Below are 25,676 nucleotides of genomic sequence, written 5' to 3'. Positions count from 1 at the left end.
TAGGTCACTGATAATTTCACCCCCTGCAAGCCTACAACTGGTTCACACTCTCAAAACCACCAAAAGCCTCTCTTGAGAATGGCAGCCAAACGCAGCCTTAGTTGCATTGCAATCCATCCCCCTTTCCTTGAGGAAAGCCAAGTTTTAATTTAAATTTTCAGTGAGAAACTAAGATTTCTTTGCTTTAATGATGCAGGTTTTGTACACATGTTTTGCAGGGAATGTCACCTGTTACTTAAATTAAAGGAATGGAAAAGAAGGTTGAAATGAGAGACCAGTTTCATAGCCTTCTTGTTCTGAAGAACAGTGCTGAAACCATCAAAGATTCATGGGATTGTACATGCAGTTCCACCACCATAGAGGAATCCCCTTATATATAAAGATTAGGGACCCCCTTTCAGCTTCCTTCTGAAAATTTACCAATAAATCCAAGAACATTAGTTCATATTCAGACCTTTCAAAGCTGATAGAGGGGAAAAAACAAAAAATGGGCATGTACAAAGAAATGGGAGAATGCCAAATGTTTTACATTTCTTGCAACATTGTCTTTAATTTTCTCATGAAATCTTTTGCAAAATAAAAATTGCATTATTAGGATTCATTGTAACAATATTCATATTATATTATTCCTTCTTTCTTTCTTTTTTTGAGGGGGTCAAATTCCACATTTCCCATATGAAACAGTATGACTATGATCCAATTGCAACTTGAAAACACGATACAGTACTTTACCATTTTAAGACACTAACTCATATGTTTACAATAATCAACAAAGTTCCCCATATAACAACCCTTCTTACAACATTTATGATCTCTAAACCTTTTATTGGACGAAATTTGTCACAATATTTTTAGGGAAATGATATCAGTACAACCATGCTTTTTTAATTGCACGGTCCTAGCTTGTCTTTTAGTATTTATAGAGCTGTCAAAAGCTTATTACAGGTCCCAAAAAGCTCTCACCAGCCAACTAAAAAAGAAAAGACAAGCTAGGAACGTGCAAATAACAAAACACAGATGTGCTGATATCATTTCCCTATTTTTAATCTACAGATTGGTGCTAGAATTTCCATCATTGACTAAGATGGGAGAAAGAAAACAAAAAAAACCCCTCACAAGAGGAATTCTAATATGAAAGCATACAGAAAATGTTACAACTTTCAACTACTATTTTTAATGATTTAATCAACTGACCCTTATTGGTGGATACAATTTTAAAGAAGCCATCCAGTCAAAGAAGGCGCAATTTCCCGGTAATTGAATCCACAGATGCCTTTCTACCTGCTTGAGAGTGTCGACAATGAGAGTTTTACCCAGAGTGTCTTGCATAATAAAAAGTCATCAGAAAACAAAAGGCTGAAAAAATTTACACCTTAGCACATGATTCTATTTTTGACAATGTTCAAAAACTCAGCTGATTCAGATATTGGTCTTCCAATTCTGAAGATTATCTAGACCGAGTGAATGAGAAATACTCAATTTTTTTCTTAAAATCGGCCGACTTGATGGTTGAATTGATCTTTTTTTATAGAATCAAAGATGATACTCAATGTGCAGTTCATTCAAATATTCTGTAACATGATGTACAGATTGAGTTTTGACCACAGAGTGGGTTTTAGGTGAAGGGAGAATAGGCCCATTGTGATTGTCCTATCAAATAGTGTGGAATAAAAATTCCGTGGAATACCCTTTCACCAAAAGAAAAAAATGTATCCAAAGACCCCCTTAAGGAAATATTTTAAATCACTCAATTCTTGTTTCAATTACCCAATATGAATTTCATTTACACTGTTGTATCGAAGCAATAGTCTTCCAGTTGGTCAGAACTCAGAAATCCTATCTGATTTAGTGGAGAAACTGGAAGTGAACCTTGCTGTTTGCATGAAAAGAACATTAACACAAAACCAAAGAAAGCTTACTGCGCTACCACTTTCTAACAATATCTTATACACCGTTATGTTGAGTTTTAAACAAATTCAAATATTATAACCTTATCTGAGACAGTTCTGAACAAATTTTCATACTTGATAATCAATGTTCTAAATCAAGATCCATGCAATTCAAAACATATTTAACAGCAAAAAGAAAGCAAAATCAAAATATTTTAACAGTAAATGATGTTATATGTTTAGAGAAGTAGCACTGGAAAGGGTCACACCTGGTCCAATGGCAAGAACTGTCCTTGAACCGGCCATAACCTGCACAACCACAATCATTCATTTTCAAACAAAATGGTAGAAATTAGTAACTGGACATCTAAAATAAGCTTGCAACCTTCGTAACAAAGGAACCTCCATTTTTTTTAAATTTTCCGCTTTGGATACATGGGTTGGAGATGCATTGACATGCCCAGCCGGGCAAATTCTTAAGTTACCTCTCTCTTCTTTCAGGTATTTACTTATATGTACTTTTATAATATTTCTACAGTATAAATTTGTATTTATATTGATACAATCTAGAGGAGCTATAAAATTATACGTTCTCAGCGAAAATAAAATCACCAACTCCTGATAGGCATCATTACAGCGGGAACCACCCACATGACATCAGTTGTTTTGGTTCCTTGTGGGTGGGGCCCATTGTAATGACGCCAATCAGGAAGCGAGTACTTTTTTTCTCAGTTAGCTGTATCTGACCATATGACCCTGAAATGCTAATGTTTCTATCAATGTTATCAATTAAATGTAGGCATATCAGTCTTGCCAATGTCACCATGTATGGAAAAGAATGCTCAATTTTCACTATACCAAGTAGAAGCGAGCCAAGGAACACCCCTAGCCTATTAGCGAATCATGAGGTGTCTATTTTGTTTTCCAAGTATGACATATGTTAAAGCATCTCTCTTATATGCTAGTATTTATCTAGAATATTTATCAATCCATCCCCAGAATTATACAAATAACTGATTAGCTTACCATTTTTCGGTTGAACTGGTTTGGACAACTGTACACATGGCACTTCATGCTGTCACGGTGATCAGATTTATCGATCTGGTGAGCAACCACTAGTCCCACTCATTGGCTCCGATTTTACCATGATCGCATATCTTAAGCCATCGAACGACAAAGTAATAGGAAAAAAAAACATCTATTTTGCCTTTTCGATCATGGCATGATCAAAGGGTTAGATGACCACGGTACAGGAGGAAATGGTGGTCACAATGAAGCCGAGAACCATAAAGTGTGATGCATCAAAATGTACAGAATAAAAAAGTCTCATGAGCACAAAAAGAGAAAGAAAAAAAGGATTGAAAAGGGGAAATGCTATCCCACCCCCTTCTCTTAACGTTATCTGTTAACTTTCAAAGGTAAGGAAAAACGTTAAAGGGGGTGAATTTATCCTCAAGTAGTGAACCATTCTCATGGAAAACGTAAATGCGGGGGCATTCCCCTTATAAAAAAAACACTTACAGAAGTACAAGTCTGTAACTGCATGAAATAAGCTTCTAAAACCATAGATAAGTAACTATTCTAACCCAAACAGAACAAAAATAGTAAGGTTCTGCCTAAAATTTGGGCTCTTTGAAGCCCATATTAACACCCTTAATAAGGTTAAGTGAAAATAATGATAATACTCCATAAATCAAAATGGTAATACCCCAACCCTAACTTGTTCTGCAGACAAACCATAGGTGAAACCTCTACTGTTGCAAGTATGATCAGTACTAAGAGTTTGTTTAGATCCCATATTCTTTCTCTTTTGAGCATGTCTGGAGAGAGGCGGGAGAAGGCCTTGAGGGGCCTGTCATCCCTTTTAATTTGCATCATTCCCTCCTTTTCAAAAGAATCGGAATTTGAGTTCAAACCGCCGATGTACTCCCATAATTTTATTTTATTTTTTTTGAATGATACTCCCATAGCAATTTACTCCAGCATAGTGAAAAAGTCAATCTGAATTTCTCAAGATGTACTGTGGAAATCACTTCACTGAATCAAGTACTTGAACAGAGTCCCACACTTCCTCAAGGCCCAATAAACGTTGGAAACTGGCCGACGACCCTAGTCAGTCAGATTTTGCAACCATAGGGCATCGGAAAACCTGGAAAAAAACCCTCATGAACTCCATTTGCAACACATATCCCCTCACTCTGAAATACACTTTTTATATATTGATTTTCGTGATGACTACAATCTGTTAATCTTCATCTCAAGAAATTTCAAAGAAAACTATGATCTATCCTGAATCTTTTGATATAAACTTGAATAATTGGGTGTCATTGAAGGGAATTAATATCCTCACGGGGTGCACCCCTGTTCGTCATCTACGATCATTATCAAGGCATATCATACCTCATCCCTTGCCAAAGATATAACCAGACATCCTTTTTCGACATGGTGTACATCATGTTCGTCATTAACGATCATCATTAAGATACCCGATCTTTCTGCTTCATTACAGGATGTGATAAAAGCGCCAAAATCAAAACCATCCGAGTTCTATTGGTTGGTCAACATGTCATGGTTAATCCATAAACACTATTTCCAATAACCCATGGACCTCCAGTCCTCACGTTGAACGGAGCTTTACAACTTTTCTTGTTGGCCTTTCGTCCTCTATGGCATTAGTGGAATTACAGTGACTGGATAATATAATGGCCATAAGACCATCTAAACCTTCACTGATAATGACTGGGAAGATAATAGCTTCAATCTCAACAATAAAACAAAATCAATCTTCAAATAAAATTGTCGCTGGTAATCATAGGTATTTTTCTTTCTTTTTGAAAATTTAATTCAGAGTGATTATTGTCGGAGAATCGTACCTATATATCTTGATTGAAGTCTTTGAAATACAAAAATCCCCTTAGGAGAATTTGTCTTCATCTTTCATTGTGCGTACATTTAATTTTCTTTTGTCTTTAATGTCGCGCAACGAAGTTGGCTTGCACAGTACTCAACAAACGAGTTGAGTGGTGAACTTGCCAAAGAGGAGATTTCTCGCTTTTTTATTGATTGTTGTCGAATCCCTCCAATTGCCTTAGGGTTATCGAGCCATAGTGATTCATTCATTTATTTATTTATTGTTGTTGTTTTAGCTTCTTTGCGCGACCTTTAGGGGTTTCTTGTTGATAAACTATAGTAAATGAGAGTTTTGGTGATTTACCCTAAGCGTGATATATGCCATGACCTGAATGCTTCTTCATCTAGAATGTTTCTGTTTTGGTCTCTCAAAGTCTGTAAAGTTGTGGCTGGACCATTTATTGAATCTCTTATCTATGTGTGACCAAATCACTGGCAGTTTGAAATGCATCATTAGATACTTTAGGGTTTTTATTGATAAAGATGTCAGTCAGAGATCTAATTTGTCTGCAAGATCTTCCCAACATCAACCCTATATTTCTGTAATTAATATGCATGAGCAATTTAAGATCCACAGTTTCAATTTTAAATGATAAATTGCTTTTTGCATAATCCATTTTAAATTTAAAAGCCTATGTTCACTTTATGCAGTTACTCATTCTCATTTTTTTAAATCATTTCATGCATTGGAACTGCATTTTGTCAAAGATATTGATTCAAATCTAGGGTTTGCAGTTTACTTTCTCAGCCAAAGTCATCTAGCTGCAGGCAGTATCCAAGAGGGAGAGAGAAAAGCTACAGTAAGAGAAAGGATGGGTAATGTGTTACAAATTGATGCCACCATCCCCCACATTTAGGCTAACTAAATTGTGATAAAATCCTAAAATAAGTTCTAAAGAAAAAAAAAAGCAGGTTCATCATAACAATAACATAAAAGACTGGTCATAGGCTTTTGGATAACATTAACATCCCTCATATAGACAGCTTATTGAAACATATTCTCGCAAAGTTGCAATGCTGCACCGCATCCAACCACGAACACTCGATCAGAAAACAAATTCGCAATGAACAAGGTACCTCCAATCAAAAGCAGCATGAATCTCCGTCGTCTGAGCGTCCGTAGAGTAAACTCCAAAATGAGATGAAATGATGATAATAAGCTTTAGAAAATTTCCAAGGCACCGATGATGATCAACTCCAATCAAGAATCGAAAGTATCGATAGAATGTCGTTAATAAAGCCCCCATGTCATATAGAAGTGCTCTCTCTGAAATTGATCACTGGCCACCTCGTTTTCCTCAATACCCAATCACATGCTCTCTAGCCAATCTCAATTCCTCGATATAGTGGATGAATGCGCTGGCGTCAGTAATGCCTCTTCCAGAACAGAATATAGACAGGTCGGAGAATCTATCAATAATAACAATGATGAGACATGTTGGGTTAGAACCAAGCACCAATGGGGTGCTGACACGTGGTGAGGGGCCCACACAATCCCTCAATGAGAGGTTTCCATGTGGCAAGGCCAAATAGAAGTTCTCAGCGGAAATCCCAGTCCTCGGTCAGCTGACGCTCGGAGATCCCGGCGTACAGCGGTATGGCTATAGATTCCCTAATCGCATATCCCGAAAGGCCGTATGACATCACGTCGGCCATCACGTCGCCGACCTGTAAATCCCAGAGGTCCATATGAGCCCCATACCGACACCCATACCAATGATCTACACCATGCCGCCCATCCCATCGCCGACCAGTGATTCCCAGAACCTCCATCTATAAAAGGGAAACCCCAACTCCGATTCAAGGGGAATGCAACAACCCATGTATGCCAAGCTGAGCCCAACACCTCGGACTCCAAAGCTCTTCCAACTTTGCTCAGCTCTTATCAGTTGCCTCATTCTGACTTAAGTATCTGGGGTTTCCCCAAAGTTCCGACTCTAAGCATTCCTAACCGACTTATTTGAGCACAAGTCATCCAACTGAGCTGACCACCCCTCTGCCACAGCTAGACCGTGAGACCCATTCGAGCAGTCCGGATCCGAGCCACAACAAGACACATTGGGAGTTTGCTTTTAATGGACCGATTTACCCTGCACTGGGTCACACAAAATGTCTCCACATGATCCCCTCAAGTACGGTTTCATCGTGCTCGCCCTCACGAGATTCTTCATTCACCCCCTTATGTTTAGCACTCTTCACCATTTACTGGTTTGCTCGTTTAGTCTGAGGACTGAATGTCCTACATATACAATCAGATTATGGGACAATCAGAGAGCCTGTGACTCGGTTCATCACATTAAAAATATTTGAAGGTGGTATTTTGTAATTTTTATGCTAGAAGTCCACGAACCTTGCTCGTCTCACCTACCGACGGTCTTGTGGCAGTGCTCTTAAAAAGAAGAGGTGGGTTCAAACGAATAGCCACGGGTCTCTAATGGATGAACTAGCAGGACATTTTTCATTGTCTTTTTGCCTTGTCTCGCCTCACCTTGCACAAGTGGATAGGCTAGGCATGTATTCATAAGGATCATGGATTTTTCGGGAACCTCAAGGCCAATATATTTGTTAATGTGACTAAGGGCAACTCTAATCTCAGCTAACATGTGAGGGTTGGTCCAAAGTGCATGAGTGCATTGTTGCCAAGCCCCTTAGGGTTGGACTCATCATGGCCCCTGAACTCGAGCATTAGCCCTACTAGTCATGGTTTGAATGAATTTAGTTTTTTTGATGGTTGAACTCTTAAGCTTCACATTTCTTTAAAAATTCTTGTTGTATTTGATTATTTATAATCTGTTTATCCTGATTTGGGAATGCACGTTGTTGAGATAAAACTTATCTATTGGTCATAAATTAGCAGAAATTCATCTGCAAACCCTAATAGGACAACTTCCGTAGGCTAGGTAAGGGGAAGGAGAGTTCGCCATGAATCAAGAAATCTCGTCACTGTTCACAAGAGAACCTAGGCCGCCTGACCCAGGAAAAATATCAGGATCTGTAGAGGAAGATGAGCGAATATGGCTTGCCCAAGCATCTCCTGAAGCAAGCTTTTTCCGTCATGTTGACTCCTTGACGAAATACAGAATCAGGGACCCTGACCTTTCGGCTGGAAGGGATGAATCGTCTGATGGACTTCTCGCCCCATCCATGGCTTCCGGCATGGACACTAAAAAAAACCTCCCAAGCCCATCGGAGAAGAATCTTATGCCCAAAAACCTAGTAGAATCCCCCTGCTAAAATACTGGCCCTCGGAATACCTCCTTGCAACCCAACCCACCTCCTGCCAACCTATCCCCTTTTCCCTTCTCTCATCATCCCCAATCTCCGATCCGGGCACCCACTACAAAAGAGGAAGTAGGAATCACAAAATATTTGACAAACCTGTAAGAGCCTCTTCATCCTCCCCAAAATCCTCTAAACCTCTTCGAAATCCTGTGTCAACACACCCCTACAGAAAATCCATCCCCTTCAAAGCCCTTGATGCGGATTCCAGGTATCATCTTACTCCACCTCCTCCAGCCTCCCTTTCCAACTTCCTTTCCCTCGAAGAGGGAAACTCTGAACTCCAACCCCTCTTTCCTCAGGTGACCGAGTCCACTCACTTGGGTGAATCTAATTCAGTGATTCAACATGGGCGACCGCCAAATCAACCTTCTCCCTCCCTCAACCCAATCCCCGCCCCTTTTCCCCCTCACTCCCCTTCCCCAGCTGCAAGCCTGCAACTTAGAAACCTCCCCAAAGATTCCCACTGGCCTGCCCTTCACCAAGATAAAAGCCCAACAGAACCAAATACGGATTCCCCCACCCTCCCAGGACCTACCTGGAAATCTCTCTTTACCCTCCCAAAGCCTCTAGTGGTAGACACAAAAATTGCTTTCCACACTCCCATTGAAGCAGATTAAACCCAAGAAGGGCAAATATAGTTGAGGAAGACTTCCACAATGCCTCAAACAAATGGAGCCACTGCCTCCTGGGTTATTTTCTTGGTAGACGCCCCTTCTACCTTTCACTGAAAGAGCATCTAATGAGAAAATGGATGCCAAAAGGAGACTTCAAGCTCATGGCCCTTCCCAAAGGATTCTTCCTCTTCAGATTCAGCAATGAAGAAGATTGTACAAAGGTCTTAGAAACACCAACTACTTATGGAGGAAGAACCCTTATCATTCAAAAATGGTCACCAAAATGTGCTCTAGAGAAGCCAAAGTTAACCTCCATCCCCCTCTGGATCAAACTCCCCGGTCTTCACCTAAAATTCTGGACCCCAACTGCTCTGGGAAAGATTGCAAGCCTGATAAGGCGCCCTCTCTACATGGATACCCAAACCGTTGAAGGTACTAGATTAACCTTTGCAAGGATATGTGTGGAGATATCAGTAGATGATGACCTCCCTGAGACCATCCACATTCAAACTCCCTCAGGCATTGAAACCCAAGAAGTTGAATACGACTGGAGACCCAAAGCATGTCAATATTGCAAGGAATTCCGCCACTCAACTGAGAAGTGTTCCCAATAACAAAGACCAAAACCTAAGCCAAAGCAAGAATGGATTGTAAAAGGTCCTAATGCTGAAATCTATGCTCTTGCTCAAAAGCTCCTTCCAGAGACTGATCTGGAAATAAACCCGGTAGGGGGGGAAATCACCACCTCAAATGTGTTCGATCTGCTGGGAGATTTTGAAGAGGAAGAAATTCCTCCTCAGCCCACTCAAGCCCCGCTCCCCACCTTCTCTTCTTCGGAAGCCAATCCTTTACCCTACCCTAACCAACACCAACCCAGGCCCCAGCCAGCTTCTTTTGCTGGTTCCCAATCTAAAGCCGCCAGCCACTCCCCAATCTGATCCCCAACCTTTGCCAGCAACCCTGCCCTCAAAATCAACCCCCACCCCTGCATCAGAAAATCCAAACCTAACCTCCTCTACCCCATCATCCAGAAAAAAAAGGAAAAAAAGAAAAACTCCATTAAAAGCCCTGAGTCCCATGCGGAATGTCCCTCCCTCCAATTCCCTTGTTTCCAAGGTCTTGGAAAGCCATCTGAGAATCGGGAAATCTCCCTGACCTCTTTTGTTGATTCCCAATCTGAAGCCGCCCCAACCACTACCCAATCTGATCCCCAACCATTGCCAGCAACCCTGCACTCAAAATCCACCCCCACCCCTTCATCAGAAAATCCAAACCCAACCTCCTCTACCCCATCATCCAGAAAAAAAGGAAAAAAGAAAAACTCCATTAAAAGCCCTGAGTCCCAGGCGGAACAACACTCTAGAAGTGGCACCCCCTCCCCTTCTCTCTTGGGCCAGAACCTTCCCTCAATAACCCCTGTGAGCCCACCCCTCCCCCAACCTCCTGATCTGGCTAACTAGAAGAAGATTCCTCCTCGCCATTCTGAAAGTCTCTCCATGAGCCCTCCTTCCCACGCCATTATTCCTAATGAAGATTGTTAATTCCTGGAATATCAGAGATCTCTGTACCAACAACAAGAGAAAAGAAATTGCAGAGCTCATCAGAAAGACTCGGGCTCCAATATGCTGCATTATTGAAACAAAAGCAAAGGTTCACAAGCTAAATGACTAAGCTTCCCATATCTGTGAAGGATGGAGAGTTCATGGAAACTATTCTGTTGTCATAAAGGGCAGAATTTGGATCCTCTGGAACCCAAACCCTGTAGACATCAATATTCTTGAAGAGACCAGCCAATATGTCCATTCAAAGGTGCGGATCATTCAAACAAATCAATGTTTCAACCTTACTGCAGTCTACGCCCATAACTACTATATTTCCCGTAGAGACCTGTGGTCTAATTTGGAAAGCTTGGAACCTGGATTACTCTCCCTTGGTTATTGGTGGGGGACTTTAATGTGGTCAGATATGCTAGTGAGAGACTTGGCAACACAAACCACCACCTCAATAAGATGGAAGAATTCAATGAATGCCTCACCAACTGCTCCTTATCTGATCTTCGTTCAAACAGCCAAAACTGGACCTGGCACAATAGATCCTCTGCTAATAGAAAGGTAGCCAAGCTTGATAGATCCCTGGTCAATGAGCTATGGCTTCACCAATTCCCCCTAGCCTTCACTGAATTCCTTCCCCCTAGCATCTCGGACCATTGCCCCCTTTCCATTTCCATTCACCCTCAGGAAAACCCTGGTTCAAAGCCCTTCAGATTCATGAACATGTGGATTGAGGACAGGTCACTTTTTCCTATTGTTGAAAGAGCTTGGAACTTCAAATTCAAAGGCAACCCAATGTACCAACTCTGTCGCAAACTAAAGGAAGTCAAAACCCATTTGAAGGCTTGGAACAAAGACATCTTTGGAAGAGTGGACATCACTACCCCTCTTATTCGAAACAAGCTATCTGAAACCCAAACCCATCTTAAATCTGACCCTCTCAGCCCTGCTCTCATATCTCTTGAAGACAAGCTCAGGTCTGACCTTATAATAGCCTCATCCCTTGAAGAATCCCTATACAAGCAGAAATCTAGAGTGCAATGGCTCCAACTTGCTGACTCCAACACCAAAGTCTTCCACACCTCCATGAAATCCAGACAACACCAAAATAGCATCCTTGCCATCAATGGTCCTAATAATTCCCAAACCTCAAACCTCAAGAAATTGCTGACATCTTTCTCAACCACTTCAATAGGGTGTTGAACAATGGTAAATCCCAAAGCCTCTCCCCTCCAAACCCCATTAAAAGACTAACTGCTGAACAAGCCTCCTCCCTGTCAAAACAAGTCACAAAAGAGGAGATTAGAGAGGTGGTGTTCAAGGCAAACAGGAAAAAGGCCCCAGGCCCCGATGGTTTTAATGCAGCCTTCTTCCAAACTTTTTGGTACCTCATAGAACATGACTTCACCAAAGCTATCCAAAACTTCTTCATTAAAGGCACTTTGCTCTCTGAGATCAACTCCACCTTCATTGCCCTGATCCCAAAATGCCTTGAGGCCACCACCCCTGAAAAATTTCGCCCCATCTCTCTTTGTAATTTTGTTTATAAAACTATAACAAAAATTTTGGCAACAAGATTAAAGTCTGTGATGGATTCCCTCATTCACCCTACTCAGTCAGCTTTCATTCATGGTAGGCTAATCCAGGAGAATATCCTTCTTTCACATGATCTCCTTCACAAGTTTCACACCCACTCATTCCCTAGAACTATGTGTCTCAAGTTGGATTTAGCAAAAGCTTTTGACAATGTGAATAGGAATGCTCTGCTGGAGTTTATGGAGAAGCAAGGATTTGATGATAAGTGGTTAGGTTGGATTTCTGAATGCATAAACAAACCATCTTTCTCTATCATTATCAATGGCTCACCCCAAGGTCACTTCACCTCCTCAAATGGCCTAAGACAAGGAGATCCCGTATCCCCTCTTCTCTTCTGCATCACCATGGAGATGTTATCTGTCTTCTTTGAAGAAGCTCTGAATCAAAAAAGGATTACTACCCCTTTTTTCTAGAGGTAGCACCACCATAACCCATCTAATGTTTGCTAATGATATAATGGTTTTTGCAGATGGGAATACTCCCTGTGCCTCAGAAGTGCTTGACTGCCTGAATAAATTCTCTATGACAACTGGGTTAGAAGTGAACAAGGTCAAAAGTGAAGTCTTTTTTGCAGGTCTGGGTGTTTCTCAAAAAAGAAGAATCTCTCATATGCTTCAAATAAACGAAGGCAAGCTTCCAATCTCCTACTTGGGCCTCCCACTCATCTCTTCTAGGCTCTCTGCAAATGACTGCACTCCTCTCATATCGAAGATCAGAAAGAGAATGCAACTATGGTGCTGCAAGAACTTAGCTCAAGCTGGAAGAATCGAGCTTGTAAAATCAGTCCTTAGATCATTCCATATTTACTGGGCTTCCTCTTTTGCTCTCCCCAAAGGTATCCTCAATCAAAATGAAAAAATTTTCAGAGACTTCATTTGGGGGGGGCAGATTGCATCAAAAAAATTCACTCAATCAGCTGGTCTGAAATGTGCAAGCCGAAAAGTGAAGGGGGTGCAGGCATCAGAACCCTGGAAGATATTAGCAGGGCTCTGCAAGTTAAGCTGCTCTGGCACCTTCTTCAAAAGGAAAAATCATTGTGGACAAACTGGGTTCAAAACAAATACGTCAAAAGGAAAAACATTTGGACCGTCCCAATGCTGTCAAAACCTTCCTGGGGAATCAGAAACATCTTCAAAGCAAGGGAACTGGCAAAACCTTTTATTTGCTATCAGATTGGGAAAGAAGAAGAAGTTGATCTTTGGGATCAGCCATGGCTTCCAGCTGGGACCCTGATCTCTCTCTTCCACAGAAATCATTCAGATTACTCCCTTAGTTCTCTAAATCTCCTTTCTGACATATGTATGGATGGAATTTGGAACCCCAGATCCACATTCCATCCCTCAGAGATGAAAAGGCTGAACTCAATAAGATTATTCTAAGTGATGGCGAATGCAATCATCCCATTTGGAAACCAGCCACAGATGGAGCATACAGCACTAAAAGTGGATGGGAAACGCTTAGAAGTAATTCTCCTAAGCCCCCTTGGCCGACAACCATTTGGTACCCAGGCCACATTCCCCGTTTCGCCTTCACTGCATGGAAAGCCATGCACAACAAGCTCCCCACAAAAGACAGAATCAGGTCTTATGGCATTATGATTGACCCAACCTGTACTCTTTGCAAATCTGAGCCTGAATCCGTGGAACATTTATTCTTTAGATGTAGTTACTTGGCTTGGATTTGAAAAAAATCTTCTCGGGAGAGCTGGTTATAGAAGAGGGCTGAGACACACCCTACTGGAAGAGGAAGAATGGGTGAGACTTCACAGCAAGGGGAAAGGTCAGGTGGCAACTACCCTAAAGCATTGTTTCACCTCCCTAATCCATCATCTCTGAACTGAGCGCAATCGAAGAATCTTCCAATCATCGAGCACCCACAAGAAATCCATCCTCATGGAAACAAGCATCAAGATTAATGGAATGAATCTCTATGACATTCCCTCTGAAAGGAACCAAAAAGTTGCAATGCACTTCAACTTCAAACTCTCCCCAAAAACAGATGAGCCAAGAATCTGTTATTGGATCCCTCCAAATAACCTGGAATTCGAGCTAAACACAGACGCCTCCTTAGAGCCTGAAGGTAGGGGGATCGGAGGCCTTCTCCGTAGCTCTCATGGCCTGTCCCTTGCAATGTTCTCGGAAAATGTAGCTAAGCAGGAAATCTTTGAGCTTGAATTCGATGCAGTTGCTAAAGGATTGGAGCTCTCCATTGCCATGGGCATCCAATCACTGTGGATAGAATCTGATTCAAATTTCGTTGTTGATATTATTAAGGGTACTGCCACTGTGCCATGGACAAAGAGACCCCTGTTGTGCAAGATAAGAAATCAGCTCCTCCTCCTCCACAGTTGGAGAATCTCCCATACATTGAGAGAAGCAAATTCAGCCGCGGACTCTCTCCAAAAGAAGCTGCCCCTGCAAAGGGATCTTCACTGACCCCTCTTTGGCCCCCCATCCCTCCTCAAGATCATTGATGAAAACCGAAATGGAGCCCCCTACACAAGGCTGTAATCTTCTTTTGTATCTTATTTGTACTTTTGGTTCCCAACGGGATCCTTGCATCCCATTGAGACTGTTGGCTTCTAAGCCCCCCTAGCTGTTTTTTTTTTTTTCTTTCTTTTTTATCAATGATATCTGGTAGGGGTCTTGCCTAACCCCAACTTACCCATCAAAAAAAAACCTAGAGGTTTGCGCCGATTTGATATAGAGCCAGATTGACATCAAATATTCACTTCTAACCATAAAATATCATATGAGATGATATGATATGTATCAGCCAAATGTACTCGAATTTTATAATGAAGATGTGTAACACTAGCACCTATCTTTCTTATTGACCTACTGTATTATTGACCTACTGTATTTTTATATGCAATCATAGGTATATGAGCACATTAGTTATATACACAGTCATTATTTTTATACCAGTCTTTTCTTCTTCTTCTTTTCAAATTTTTTTCTTACCGTATGAGATGCTAAAGATGTAAATCCAATTTAGTCAGTTTTATTATTCATTGTGATGTTTAGGTTATGTAAGCGAGAGATCTGTCCCACATTTATTGCTTGTAGAATATCCTTTCTATATTTGTTATCTAAGAGTTGGTCAACATGCAGTGTTTTGAGCACCTAGAAGCACTAATCTTGTAGGGTTGGAAAATTCTTTGTCAATGCAGAATAACAGCTTTCTTAATCTCTGATGCTTTAAGAGGTGATTGCTTGTTAAGAGGTATGATTGAGTTATGATCCGTCTCATATTAAAGGGACCTTTGGAGTTTCTTCTAGGATTTTTTTTGGTAGTTGTGAGCTGTGATCCTCAACATTGATGCCTTCACTAGATCAAGGGGCTCTCTAGATGCACCTCTATCACATAAGGCACTTGAATCTGTGCCTAATTTAAGGACAAAAGGGGAAGAAAACCAATTTATGTAGCTCTGATATAAAAAATGATACAAAACCAGAGAGGGGAATTCAACCAGGAGAAACCCCAATAATATTCAGCCAATCTAGACTTTTGACGTATTTTCACAAATATACTCAAATCTACCCGTTGAAATCAAATACAATATCGAACACTTGAGTCCATAATAAAAATCACTCAAATCTGTCTATTAGAATTAAGATAATTCAATTGATAAATCTGATGATTGAAACTGATCAAATCCAACCATACGGTTCAAGACCAAATTAGATCACATGAATCTCTGGAACGTTTTGAGTCTAAAAAAAACATTTCACCAAAACTTTTGGATAGAACACAGCAACAGAAGGGATTTCAAGTTTACAACAAGAGTTAGAAGTAGAAAAAAGATGATGAATACCTTAGATAGAAGAAGAAAGAAGAACAGCAGTTCCATGGCATCACATCACTTGATCGTAGAGCATCATACCTTAGGTTGGATCAAGGCATCACACCAAAATCACTCGAATAGAAGTTCTCCGTGATTTTGCAAAAGCAAAAAGTCTTTTCACTCGTTTATCATATCCAATGTCCATCGATGGCCCTCAGGCTAAAAAGGGCACTTTAACACTAATGATGGACCCCATCACCAAGTTAAGCTTCATTTTTTTTACTAGTGAAGGATGGTCCCCATCACTAAAACACTTGCTCGATGATTATCTATCATAAAGGAGTTTTTAAAGGTATCGTATGATTTCTAAATGATTTCTTTAATTCTCAATCAATAGCGTGTTGGTAATTTAGTTATATCTCCATCAATACTTCCTAGAATTGCATGATCTTGGGCTCGTTATGTAGGCTTAGCTTGGATATCTTAGGTCTGCTGTAATATTGTTTGCCACCGATTGGATGGTGATATTTTAACACCAATTTGTCTCTCCGACACACTGGTCTTTATTCAAACTGTTTGTCAACATGTTCTTTTGAATTTTTGTTATTCCGACATTTCAGATGTGTTCTGTAGGTCTAGTTAGATTGATATTAAAGCATAGTTATTTCTGAGTATTGGTTTTGGGAGTTTAGAAAAAATCTCAAAAGATTACAAAAATATCCATAACAATTCTAGAAAGTTTTGGAAATTCAAGAAACTACTTTGCTTGCTTGCTTTATCCGTTTGGGGTGTTCAAGGCTAAAATGAAGAGATTTTATGCATTTTTAGCCTTTTGTATTCCTTTTGAAGTCGAACTGCTCATCTATTGTTGGTAACTTGGTCTTAGTGTACTTGTTTATTGGGAAATCTATTTCCCTTTCAGGCTAGGTTCCGAGCACTTATGTATTGGCAATCTCATCAATTAATACACAATTTTTCTTAAGGATTTTCTTATTAGTGCAAATTTTAGTGAACATTTGTTATTTTGAGATCTCTTTGGCATGCACATTTTGTTTTGGAGAAATTTTGGTACTTATCTAGCTTGAGCATCCGCTTCAACAAAGGTCAAAGGGAGAGCATGAGATAACAGACTTCGCTACAAATTGACTTCTACTAAAAACTAGAAGACCTCAAAGCAAGCAATGTCTTGGGGAAATGATAAATATGAAAATCCAATGTAGTTAGGTTCTATGTCACAAACACATCCTACATTTTTAAAATATTGTGATTTTATAGCAATAATTTGATAAAACGAATAATCATGAGATTTTAGCGATATTTCCATTTTTAATCATTTATCGCCCGAGAACGATAGTTGTGTCTTAACAAAATGTCCTCGTAGGACATCAGTCTCACAACAATTGTTTAAGAAAGTTAACTTTTGTTAAAGTATAAAAGATAAATAACGCCTTTCTCCAATAGCTTAAGCTTTTGGAGAAGTTGGTAAGTTAACATGGTCTCAGAGCCAAAGGTCTCGAGTTCAAACCTCCCGAATAGCAAAAATCCACATGCGATGGTCGGCCCAAAGTGGGACCACATGTGCCACGTGTTTGCCACGTGGGCCACACATGCGGGGGAGTGTTAAAGTATAAAAGATAAATAACGCCTTTCTCCAACAACTTAAGCTTTTGGAGAAGTTGGTAAGTTAACAACTTTGAATCCTATCTGATATTCAGATCCTCTATTCCAAGTCCAAGAGCTAGTCAAGACTCAGATGTCACGTCTTGAGCAGCTGGAAGCCCTAATCTCACAAAGTGTGCCGGCTTTTTGTTAATACAAATGATTGGTTATTTTCGTCTTTGGTTCTCTAACATGATATGCAAGAAGTTTCTGCGTGGCCAATACATGGTCAAATACTGATGGTTTAATCCTTGCTTCTAGAACATGCCTCACCATGATAGAGTATGAATGTTAATTGCTGAGAAACATACTCGAAGAGCCATTTTCAAAACAAAAAAAAATTCCAAGAGCAAACAAAACCAACCATAGAGGAGTCAAATGAAATCTGAATCACTTTCACATATTTTCCATCGTATTCTGAGAGCAAAAGAATACCTGGGTACGCCCTGCATCAGCAACGATAAAAGTCGGAAGGCCAATGCTTTCTGCCGCTCCCTTCAATTTATTCCTAATGAAATAATCAAACAGAAATACAGAAATTAAGCATCAACCCATAAAATAATATTGAGAAGTCCTCAAAACAATGATAGCCACCATTTACATTGGTGTACAAAATGGTATTTCTGATAAGCCATGCTGATAATAAGATAACATACTTACATTTCTTGTTGATTCTTGCACGTAACAACAATTTTAGGCTGCCCACATTGTTCCCATTGTCTCAAAAGTGATCGCTGGCTGCAAGAAAAACAGATTAAAAGATCCTTCATGTGCGTTCTAACTCCATTCATTATCCTCTTTCAGAAAGAAAGAAGGTATAGAGGTACAATGATGCAAATAAAAGATGGTTCCCCTAAACTGATCAAAGTAACCCATATCTTTCATAGAATATAAACAGAGCAAATTTGGGTGCCAATATATAGTGTTAGTTTTCCCTCAACATGACATGGGAACATGCACACAATGTACATTTGAATTTTGAACAACCAGTTCACTTAAAAGCAAGCTAATCTCTTTCAAGCTTGAGTGGTTCTAGGAGGAAAGAATTTTCAATACAAAGTAGTTCTAAAGGATAAATAAGCTCCTTGTTTCCTACAAAGTTACCCATTTTCAACTTTAAACATCCGTGTTATGTAAATTGTACTATCCATACTGTTACTATCCATATCATTGGATTCCCAAAATAGGAGGTGATTGTGAATCTACACTCATAATGACTGCAACCCCAATGTTCTAGTCATGGTCAAATTGAACCCATTTCAACATTTTCTCAATTTTCACCTCTCCCCCGCTTCATCAAAACTATAGAAACCAAGGAGAGCATTTTAAGTTGAATTGCTCCGGCAATAATGGTACCTAAGTTATCAATTCTGTTTCGTTTCGTCCGAAATGGACGAAACTTTTCGTTCCGGGATGAAATCCGGAATGGAATGCACACACACACACACACACACACACACACACACACACACACACACACATATATATATATATATATATATATATATATATATATATATATTCCGTTTCGTTCTGAATTTCGTCCTGTTTCATCCATTTCGGACGAAATCCGGAATTCTGGACAAAACAGCGAAATTCCCCGCTCATCGCACAAACCCCATTTTTTGTTTTTCTTCTTCTCTTCTTCTCTTCTTCTTGCCTCTTCTTAGTTCTCTTCTCTTCTTCTTTCTTATTCTTAGTATTTACATGTAAAGTCATTTAAGTAAATGGTATTTACATGTAAAGTCATTTGAGTAAATGTCCATTTACTCAAATGACTTTACATGTAAATAAGGGAATACCCCCCAGTTTGGATCTATTAAAAATAGTTTCAAGACCCAAACCTAAAAGGATAAAAAGTCAACTTTCCAGTTCTAATATAAATTTCGAAAGAAAAAAAATGTCATGTCAAAATCTTAACTTCCAAACGAGGGGGTATTTTTTCAATTTTAAAAATTCATAAATTCTATCATGTCCAAACATTATTAAATCCTAATAACCCGGTAAAAATTCTCATAATTTGGTCTTTAAAAAATTTTCATCTTGTCAGGCACTTGTCAACACAGTGGTCAATATAGGCATTTCAGTTGATATTGATTTTCTAAATGTCGTATCTTTTACATATTTGGTTTATTTAATTGTTTCTTATATCTTTTTAACAATTTCTTTTTTCTTTTCTTTCTTTTTTTCTTTTTTTTTTTGAAGTTTTTCATATTTTTAACTTAAAAAAAAAATCAACCTTCGTAGTGGAATGAAAAGTTTCCAACGGAACACCAAACAAAACAGACGAAACACTGAAACGCTCTGTTCCGGACGCCAAAATGAAACGGCGAACGAAACGGTATTTGTAACTTAGAATGGTACCCATGCATTTGGAAAGTGAATAGGGTTGAATCGCCATCGCCTTATATTAAGTTCAGCTACCAGGTAGACTAGGCTTTGATTTGCATCAACACGTAGCACCGGGCATCCATATGAATGGGATGTTATTGTAGAAACACAAAAAATACGGATGCGTACGCATCACATATAGTATAACTAGAGCTTGTGATTGAGGAACGCATTTTTGCTTTGCTACGCTACTAATATTTGTATTTGCTCTATTATTCTGCCCAAGCATGGCTGAGGAAGAGTTACGAGGAATGGAGAATACTTATGTATATATATAAGGGTGGCTGTCTGTGTTGTTAATTAGCAATTCTGGTGATGTTAATGATTAAGACAACTCACACAAGTAATCAAATGGTAAAGCCAGGTGTAATGATCCCATGGATATTAGAGGATACTCACTATGAGTTCCTAGACCTTTGTCAAATGTTGATATCCAACTGCTATTTTTGAAGGCTAATGAGTTAATGAATCCCCCTGCAAAGGACACTGTCCGGGAAAAGGACATTGTCCGCGCAAAGGACACTGTCGGAGGGCATCTTGGAAATTTGAGAAATCGTACCATTACTGCAGTTTAGATTTTATCGTCTTGTATTCTATTTCTCCTTGTATCTCTTCCTCTTTGCAAAAGTTGCCATTATCTAAGAAAGAAAAGTTCATGGATTGGTTTACTAATCCGCTCGTTGGTCTATACCAACATTGCAAATAGGGGTGCAACTCGGGTCGGGTTCAACCCGAATTTGGGTTGGGTCGGGTCAAGGTTTTCACAATTTAGGTTGGGTTAGGGTTGGGAAAAATCAACCCGAATTGGAATCGGGTTGGGGTGTCGGGCAACCCGACCCAACCCGAAACCCGACAATTCTTCCACTATTCCCGTATTCCGAATATAATATATATAGAAAAAGCGAAAACTGAAAAGGGCAAAAAGACAAAAACGCGTGAATTACTGAATTTTGAATTTTTGGATTTTATATTTCTAACTTCTAATTTCTATATTTATCTAAAAACGCGTCTTTCCCAACTTTCCATAATTTCTCCCTTCCTCCATCGACGCTCTCCAGCTCGCCTCTCCCTTCCTCCATCGACGAACCCTCTCCGGCTCGCCTCTCCCTTCTTCCATCTACGCTCTCCCCTCCTTGCAGGTAAGATCTCTCTCTCTCTCTCTCTCTCTCTCTCTCTCTCTCTCTCTCTCTCGTTTTTTTTCTAGTTTTTTATCGTTTGTTCAGTGATTTGGGAAGAGGGTTTGGTTTTTTCCTTTTTTTTTCCTTTATTTCTGTGCTGGGTATGTCTTGTTTTATGGGTTTTGTTTATTTGTTAGGGTTTATCTAAAGATCCGTGGACAAGGGACACAATTTTTCTAGGGTTTTGATTTCTTAATGGGTTTATGCAACAAGCAGAAATTTCATTTTTTGTTTACTTTTGGTTCTTTTTGTTTCGAGAATCAAAATCTGGTATAACTTTTTTGTTAATCCCCCTTTCCTTTTTCTGAAAAGGGTTTGTAAGATGCAAAGCTCTCTCTTCCACAGATATTATAATAATAGTAATAGCAGAAATTTCATGTTTTTTTATGCTATTTTTGCCCTGTTAGGACTAGATGTAGACCTTCTTGTTTCTCCATCCTCGTAATGATTCTATTCTCTTGAAATTCAGTGGCCCAGTTTTAGATATTGGACTTGGGTTGAGGAACCAAGTTGCTGAAAACTTGATTAGTGGGTCAACCCGACCCAACCCGACCCAACCCGAATTGGAAATCGGGTTGGGTCAGGTTGGGTCGGGTTGAATAAATTGCAAATCGGGTTGGGTCGGGTTGAGCCCAGGCAGGTTGGAAATCGGGTTGGGTCGGGTTGGGTTGGAAAAATGGGTTCCTCGGGTTGGGTCGGGTTGGCCTCAACCCGACCCAACCCGACCCGAGTTGCAAATCCTTCCTTTTAAAAAGGATCTTAACCTATTTCTAGCAGTTTCAGTGATTGGGGGAAGTGATAGACATTTCTTTATGCAAAAATATCAACCAACCACTAGATTTAGACCTTCAAATTCTTCCAAGCAAAAAATCCACTCAATATTATTGGAATTAAAAAAAAAAAGGCGGCCCAGTGCACGAGGCTCCCACCATTGCGGGGTTTGGGGAGGGCTAGATGTATGCAGCCTTAACCCTGCTTTGTAGAGAGGCTGTTTCCGTGACTTGAACCCGTGACCACCAGGTCACAATGGAGCAACCTTACCGTAGCGCTAAGGCTCTCAACGACTAGTCTGAATTTCAATATCAAAAACAAGTGAAACTCTAGCATTGACAACTCTGTGCCGTGGATTATTACATTTATCATTTGGTAGGACTTAGGAGGATTTTAATGTATTGAAAGGACATCATAAGAAGATAGAAATCGTACCGACTAGTCTGAATTACAAACTAAAACCCAATAATTCATAGTCAGTAAAAAGAATTGATGTACATATGGAATACAGCATGCTCTGAGTTTCACTAGGAATTAAGAACAATAAGTCTTAACAGCCAGTCAGTCACAAAATTACACATTTGAATATAGTCACGAAATGCATTTCAAACAAAACAAATGCCAAAATATGAATTAGAGAACTGCATTAGCCAATTAGCAAAGATTACCTTTGCATCATTTCTGCATAGATGCCTGTGGCCGCATCTGCAATTTCAGAAGAGTAACATAAAATGAGAATAATGAAATTAATTCCTAAGACTCAACTTGGGTCCAAATACTAATATAAAATTCCATGTCTGGACCTGAAAATCTTCAACGACCAAAGGTAATAGCAAGTTATAAGTTCCACAAACTTTTTAATAAAGAGCATCAATCTCTGTAGTCTCAATGAAGGACTAGCTAATGAGTATCTGAGGTAGACAATTCAATAGAATCCAAAAGCCACCAACAAGGTAGAAGAAAAGGAAGAGATAACAGGATATATGATGTGAGTAAAATGCACCCATCCATGTGAAAAAATGAACCAACTTACGAGCACATTGAGAGGCGATTTTTCCTGCTCCCATCTTCAGATCTTGTCTAACAACTAAAACCTGCAATTGGCAGTTCATGATTCGGCAATGAGACAAATATTCAATACACGATAATCAAAATTGAACCAGCAAAAGTTGCATCTGACTTCAGTTCTTGTCAATCCAACGACCTCATAAAATAAAAATAAAAAGTAAAACAATATAACTAGTGAAAAAATTTCGACATTAAACTACCCATTCTCCCCACCGAAAATCAAATATAACCTTACGTTGCAGCAAAAAGTCCTTAGAAACATCCAGCCAAGGAGTACAATTTTTTTGTATGGCCTAAAAAATATCATATACTTAAGAAAAAAAATATATAACTGCTGAAAGAATTTCCCCTTCAAATTTACCCATTTCTCCCCACAAAAAATCAAATATAACCCTGCATTGTAAAATTTCCCCTTCAAATTACCCATTTCTCCCCACCAAAAACCAAGTATAACCCTACATGGTAACAACAAACCCTTAGAAACATCCATCCAAGAATTACAATTTTTTTTTTTGAAATGGATCCAAGAATTACAATTTTTGGCATGAAAAATATCATATACTTTAGAAAAAAATTGACTAGTGTACCCATATCTCCCCACCAAAAACCAAGTATAAACCTACACTGCAACAACAAATCCTGAGAAACATCCAGCCAAAAAGTACAATTTTTTTGTTTGGCATAAAAAAAATCATATTCTTAAAAAACCCATAAATAAAAAACAGAAAATAGCAACAGAATTTTACCCTTCACCGTTCGCATTCCTTCACATAAAAAAAATCAAACTCATCCTTCCACTACAACATCCACATACATATGCAGACAGACATGACACATGGGTATGTACTAAAATTTTAAAAATTGGAGTAAAGAATTAGAAAAAAAAAAAAAGAAAGACTGACATACCATTTTAAGTTCTTCATCAGTGGTATGTGAAACTAGCCGTTGCTCCCTTCCCGAATTTGATATGGGCTTACCCTTTATATTGTTTTTAGGGGGTCTAGATAAATCTATAAATAACCCAAGAAGGAAACCCACTATAAGACCTGGTATGAAATTCTCTGGCCTTAAACTGAGTGCAAGCCATGGTTCTTGTCTCTCCTGCTGGTGATTTATTAAAAAGCAAGAACCAAAAGGAGAGCAAATTTCTTTTCAGTTTGATGGAACGAAATAGAGAAAAAAAAATATAAAGAAGGAAAAGAAAGCTTAAAAGAGGAATTTGGAAGTACGTTCTTATCTCGTCCACGATGATTTTTCCATGAATCAAGCATTTTGTTGCAGTGTGTGAGTGCTCCCTCGCTCTCTCTCTTAAAAAGCTAAGTGAGAGACAAGGTCTAACATGATCTAACCGTTCATCTATGGGTCCCATCATGGAGATTTCTCATACACGCATGAATGTAACATCTTTCTCTCTATCTAATAGACAGGTAGGGGACCCGCCAAACCCTAGCTTACCCACCCAGATAAAAAAAGGGTTTTGGTATGGTACTACAGTGGGTCACATGCTTTAAAAATGAGTAAATGACACAATCAGGCAAAATTGTCCATAAATATCAAATGCATCTATCATTAAACTGTGCATTTAAACAAAATTAGGAGTCTCTACGATTGAATAGTAGCAATCTAATCTATCATAGGGCCTACCCAAAGGAGGTGATTAAGGGACAACAAGGGTTCGATGCCAAGAGCCAAGTACAATCAAGGACCAGGGGAAGGCGGCAATCAAGGGAGACCAAGGGCCGATGCTAGCTGCAAAGTACAATCAAGGGCTAGAAGACTCCAATCAATATAAGTTAGAGACTGGATGAGAGAATCTAGAGCAAACGAGTTTGATCAAGGGAGAATCAACAAAAAACATGTCTATCAAGGCATCTTCGCATCAAATTGAGATGAACTGCGGAAGGATCTCACTTAAGCTAAGCAAGGATGTGTATCTAAATTGATGCTGATTCCATCCCACTCCCAGACTCAATTAAAATGAAAACCCCATCAGGATCTGTTAGAATATAGAGATCTCACTCTGGGATCAATTAAGATACCATATGAGATTACAAAGGTGATGGAGTCATGGAAGTCTCTACAAATAACGGCTTGACGGGTGTTAGGTAACCTCCTCTGAGTGCGGGTGTAACCATAGGCCCGTTAGGTGACATTCTCAACAATGTACATAACTCATCAAAAGTATGACACATCTCCTCTATACCGAAACGAAAGACATGATACTTGGATCCTATAACTTAGCAGATGCCATGAGCAGATTCCAATCTACTTGGATGAAAGGCAATAAAGGGAAGAAGTTCTCATTAGGATTGATAAGCCACTCGAGCATCTCACGGTTCTCGGGAGAGTAGAAATGTTAGATCCACTTGGCTAGTATACCCTGGTCCATGATTCACGTACACACGAGACAGGGAATCGAAACACGATAAAAGATTTGGATTTTTATGATTTTCAATAATTTTTACAAATTTGGACCGATGAGGGGTTGAGAACTAGGTCTGCCCCTATGATCCGAAACTTTGATGAATACAGGGAAATACCCCTGGAAAGAAAATAGAGTCGCATTTAGTGAAAAATAATTAGGGTTTAGATAATGAATCTAACCCTATTGGAAAGAATAGGATGATTTATTGAGCATGACTCATACATGTTTTGATCATAATGCCAGTCAAAAAATGAGGAATAAATGAGAGCTCAAGATTTCAAGAAGAAATCGCGACCTTTGAAGATTATTTTTGAGAAAGATTGGATAAGAACATTGGCATGATGTACAACTACGTGAATATGCTGGGCTTATGCAGTGTGATGAAGGCTTGGAGGTTCCCATTGTCGAAATGTGTGAACAACCCTTACCAGGAGGCCGTGGTGTGGCGGGAAGCCCAACAGAGTTTCGTTTTAACGCCACCACAAGGGCCGTGGTGCGGCGTGAACCACCCTTGTGATGAAGGCTTGAAGGTTCCCATTGCCGAAATGTGTGAACA

The 25,676-nt window shown here is 39.5% G+C and overlaps 1 protein-coding gene across 4 annotated transcripts; it reads right to left on the bottom strand.

Moving 5' to 3' along the window:
* Nucleotides 1-24,080, bottom strand: LOC143845453 (Peptidyl-tRNA hydrolase II (PTH2) family protein). 4 transcript variants are annotated; one of them, XM_077353805.1, is made up of 9 exons: nucleotides 23,925-24,080; nucleotides 23,602-23,799; nucleotides 22,661-22,721; nucleotides 22,296-22,332; nucleotides 17,948-18,025; nucleotides 17,723-17,795; nucleotides 2,159-2,198; nucleotides 1,195-1,281; nucleotides 1-408 (listed from the first exon to the last, which is right to left on the bottom strand). In XM_077353805.1, exons 1-8 carry the CDS (start codon nucleotides 23,964-23,966, stop codon nucleotides 1,232-1,234), a joined length of 579 nt encoding a protein of 192 aa, XP_077209920.1. In that variant the 5' UTR covers nucleotides 23,967-24,080; the 3' UTR covers nucleotides 1-408; nucleotides 1,195-1,231. The 4 variants fall into 4 exon arrangements, with proteins under 4 accessions (XP_077209920.1, XP_077209922.1, XP_077209919.1 ...); XM_077353807.1 differs by lacking the exon at nucleotides 1,195-1,281; XM_077353804.1 differs by lacking the exon at nucleotides 1-408 and having other exon boundaries at nucleotides 1,102-1,281.
* Between the last annotated feature and the right edge of the window lie 1,596 nt (nucleotides 24,081-25,676).

This window comes from Tasmannia lanceolata, unplaced genomic scaffold (genome assembly GCF_043159265.1).
Source record: "Tasmannia lanceolata isolate RefF3 unplaced genomic scaffold, GAP_Taslan_0.1 ptg000015l, whole genome shotgun sequence".
Classification (NCBI taxonomy): Eukaryota; Viridiplantae; Streptophyta; class Magnoliopsida; order Canellales; family Winteraceae; genus Tasmannia; species Tasmannia lanceolata.
The sequence above is the reverse complement of the archived record's forward strand: the minus strand, read 5'-3'. Positions and strand labels throughout refer to the sequence as shown.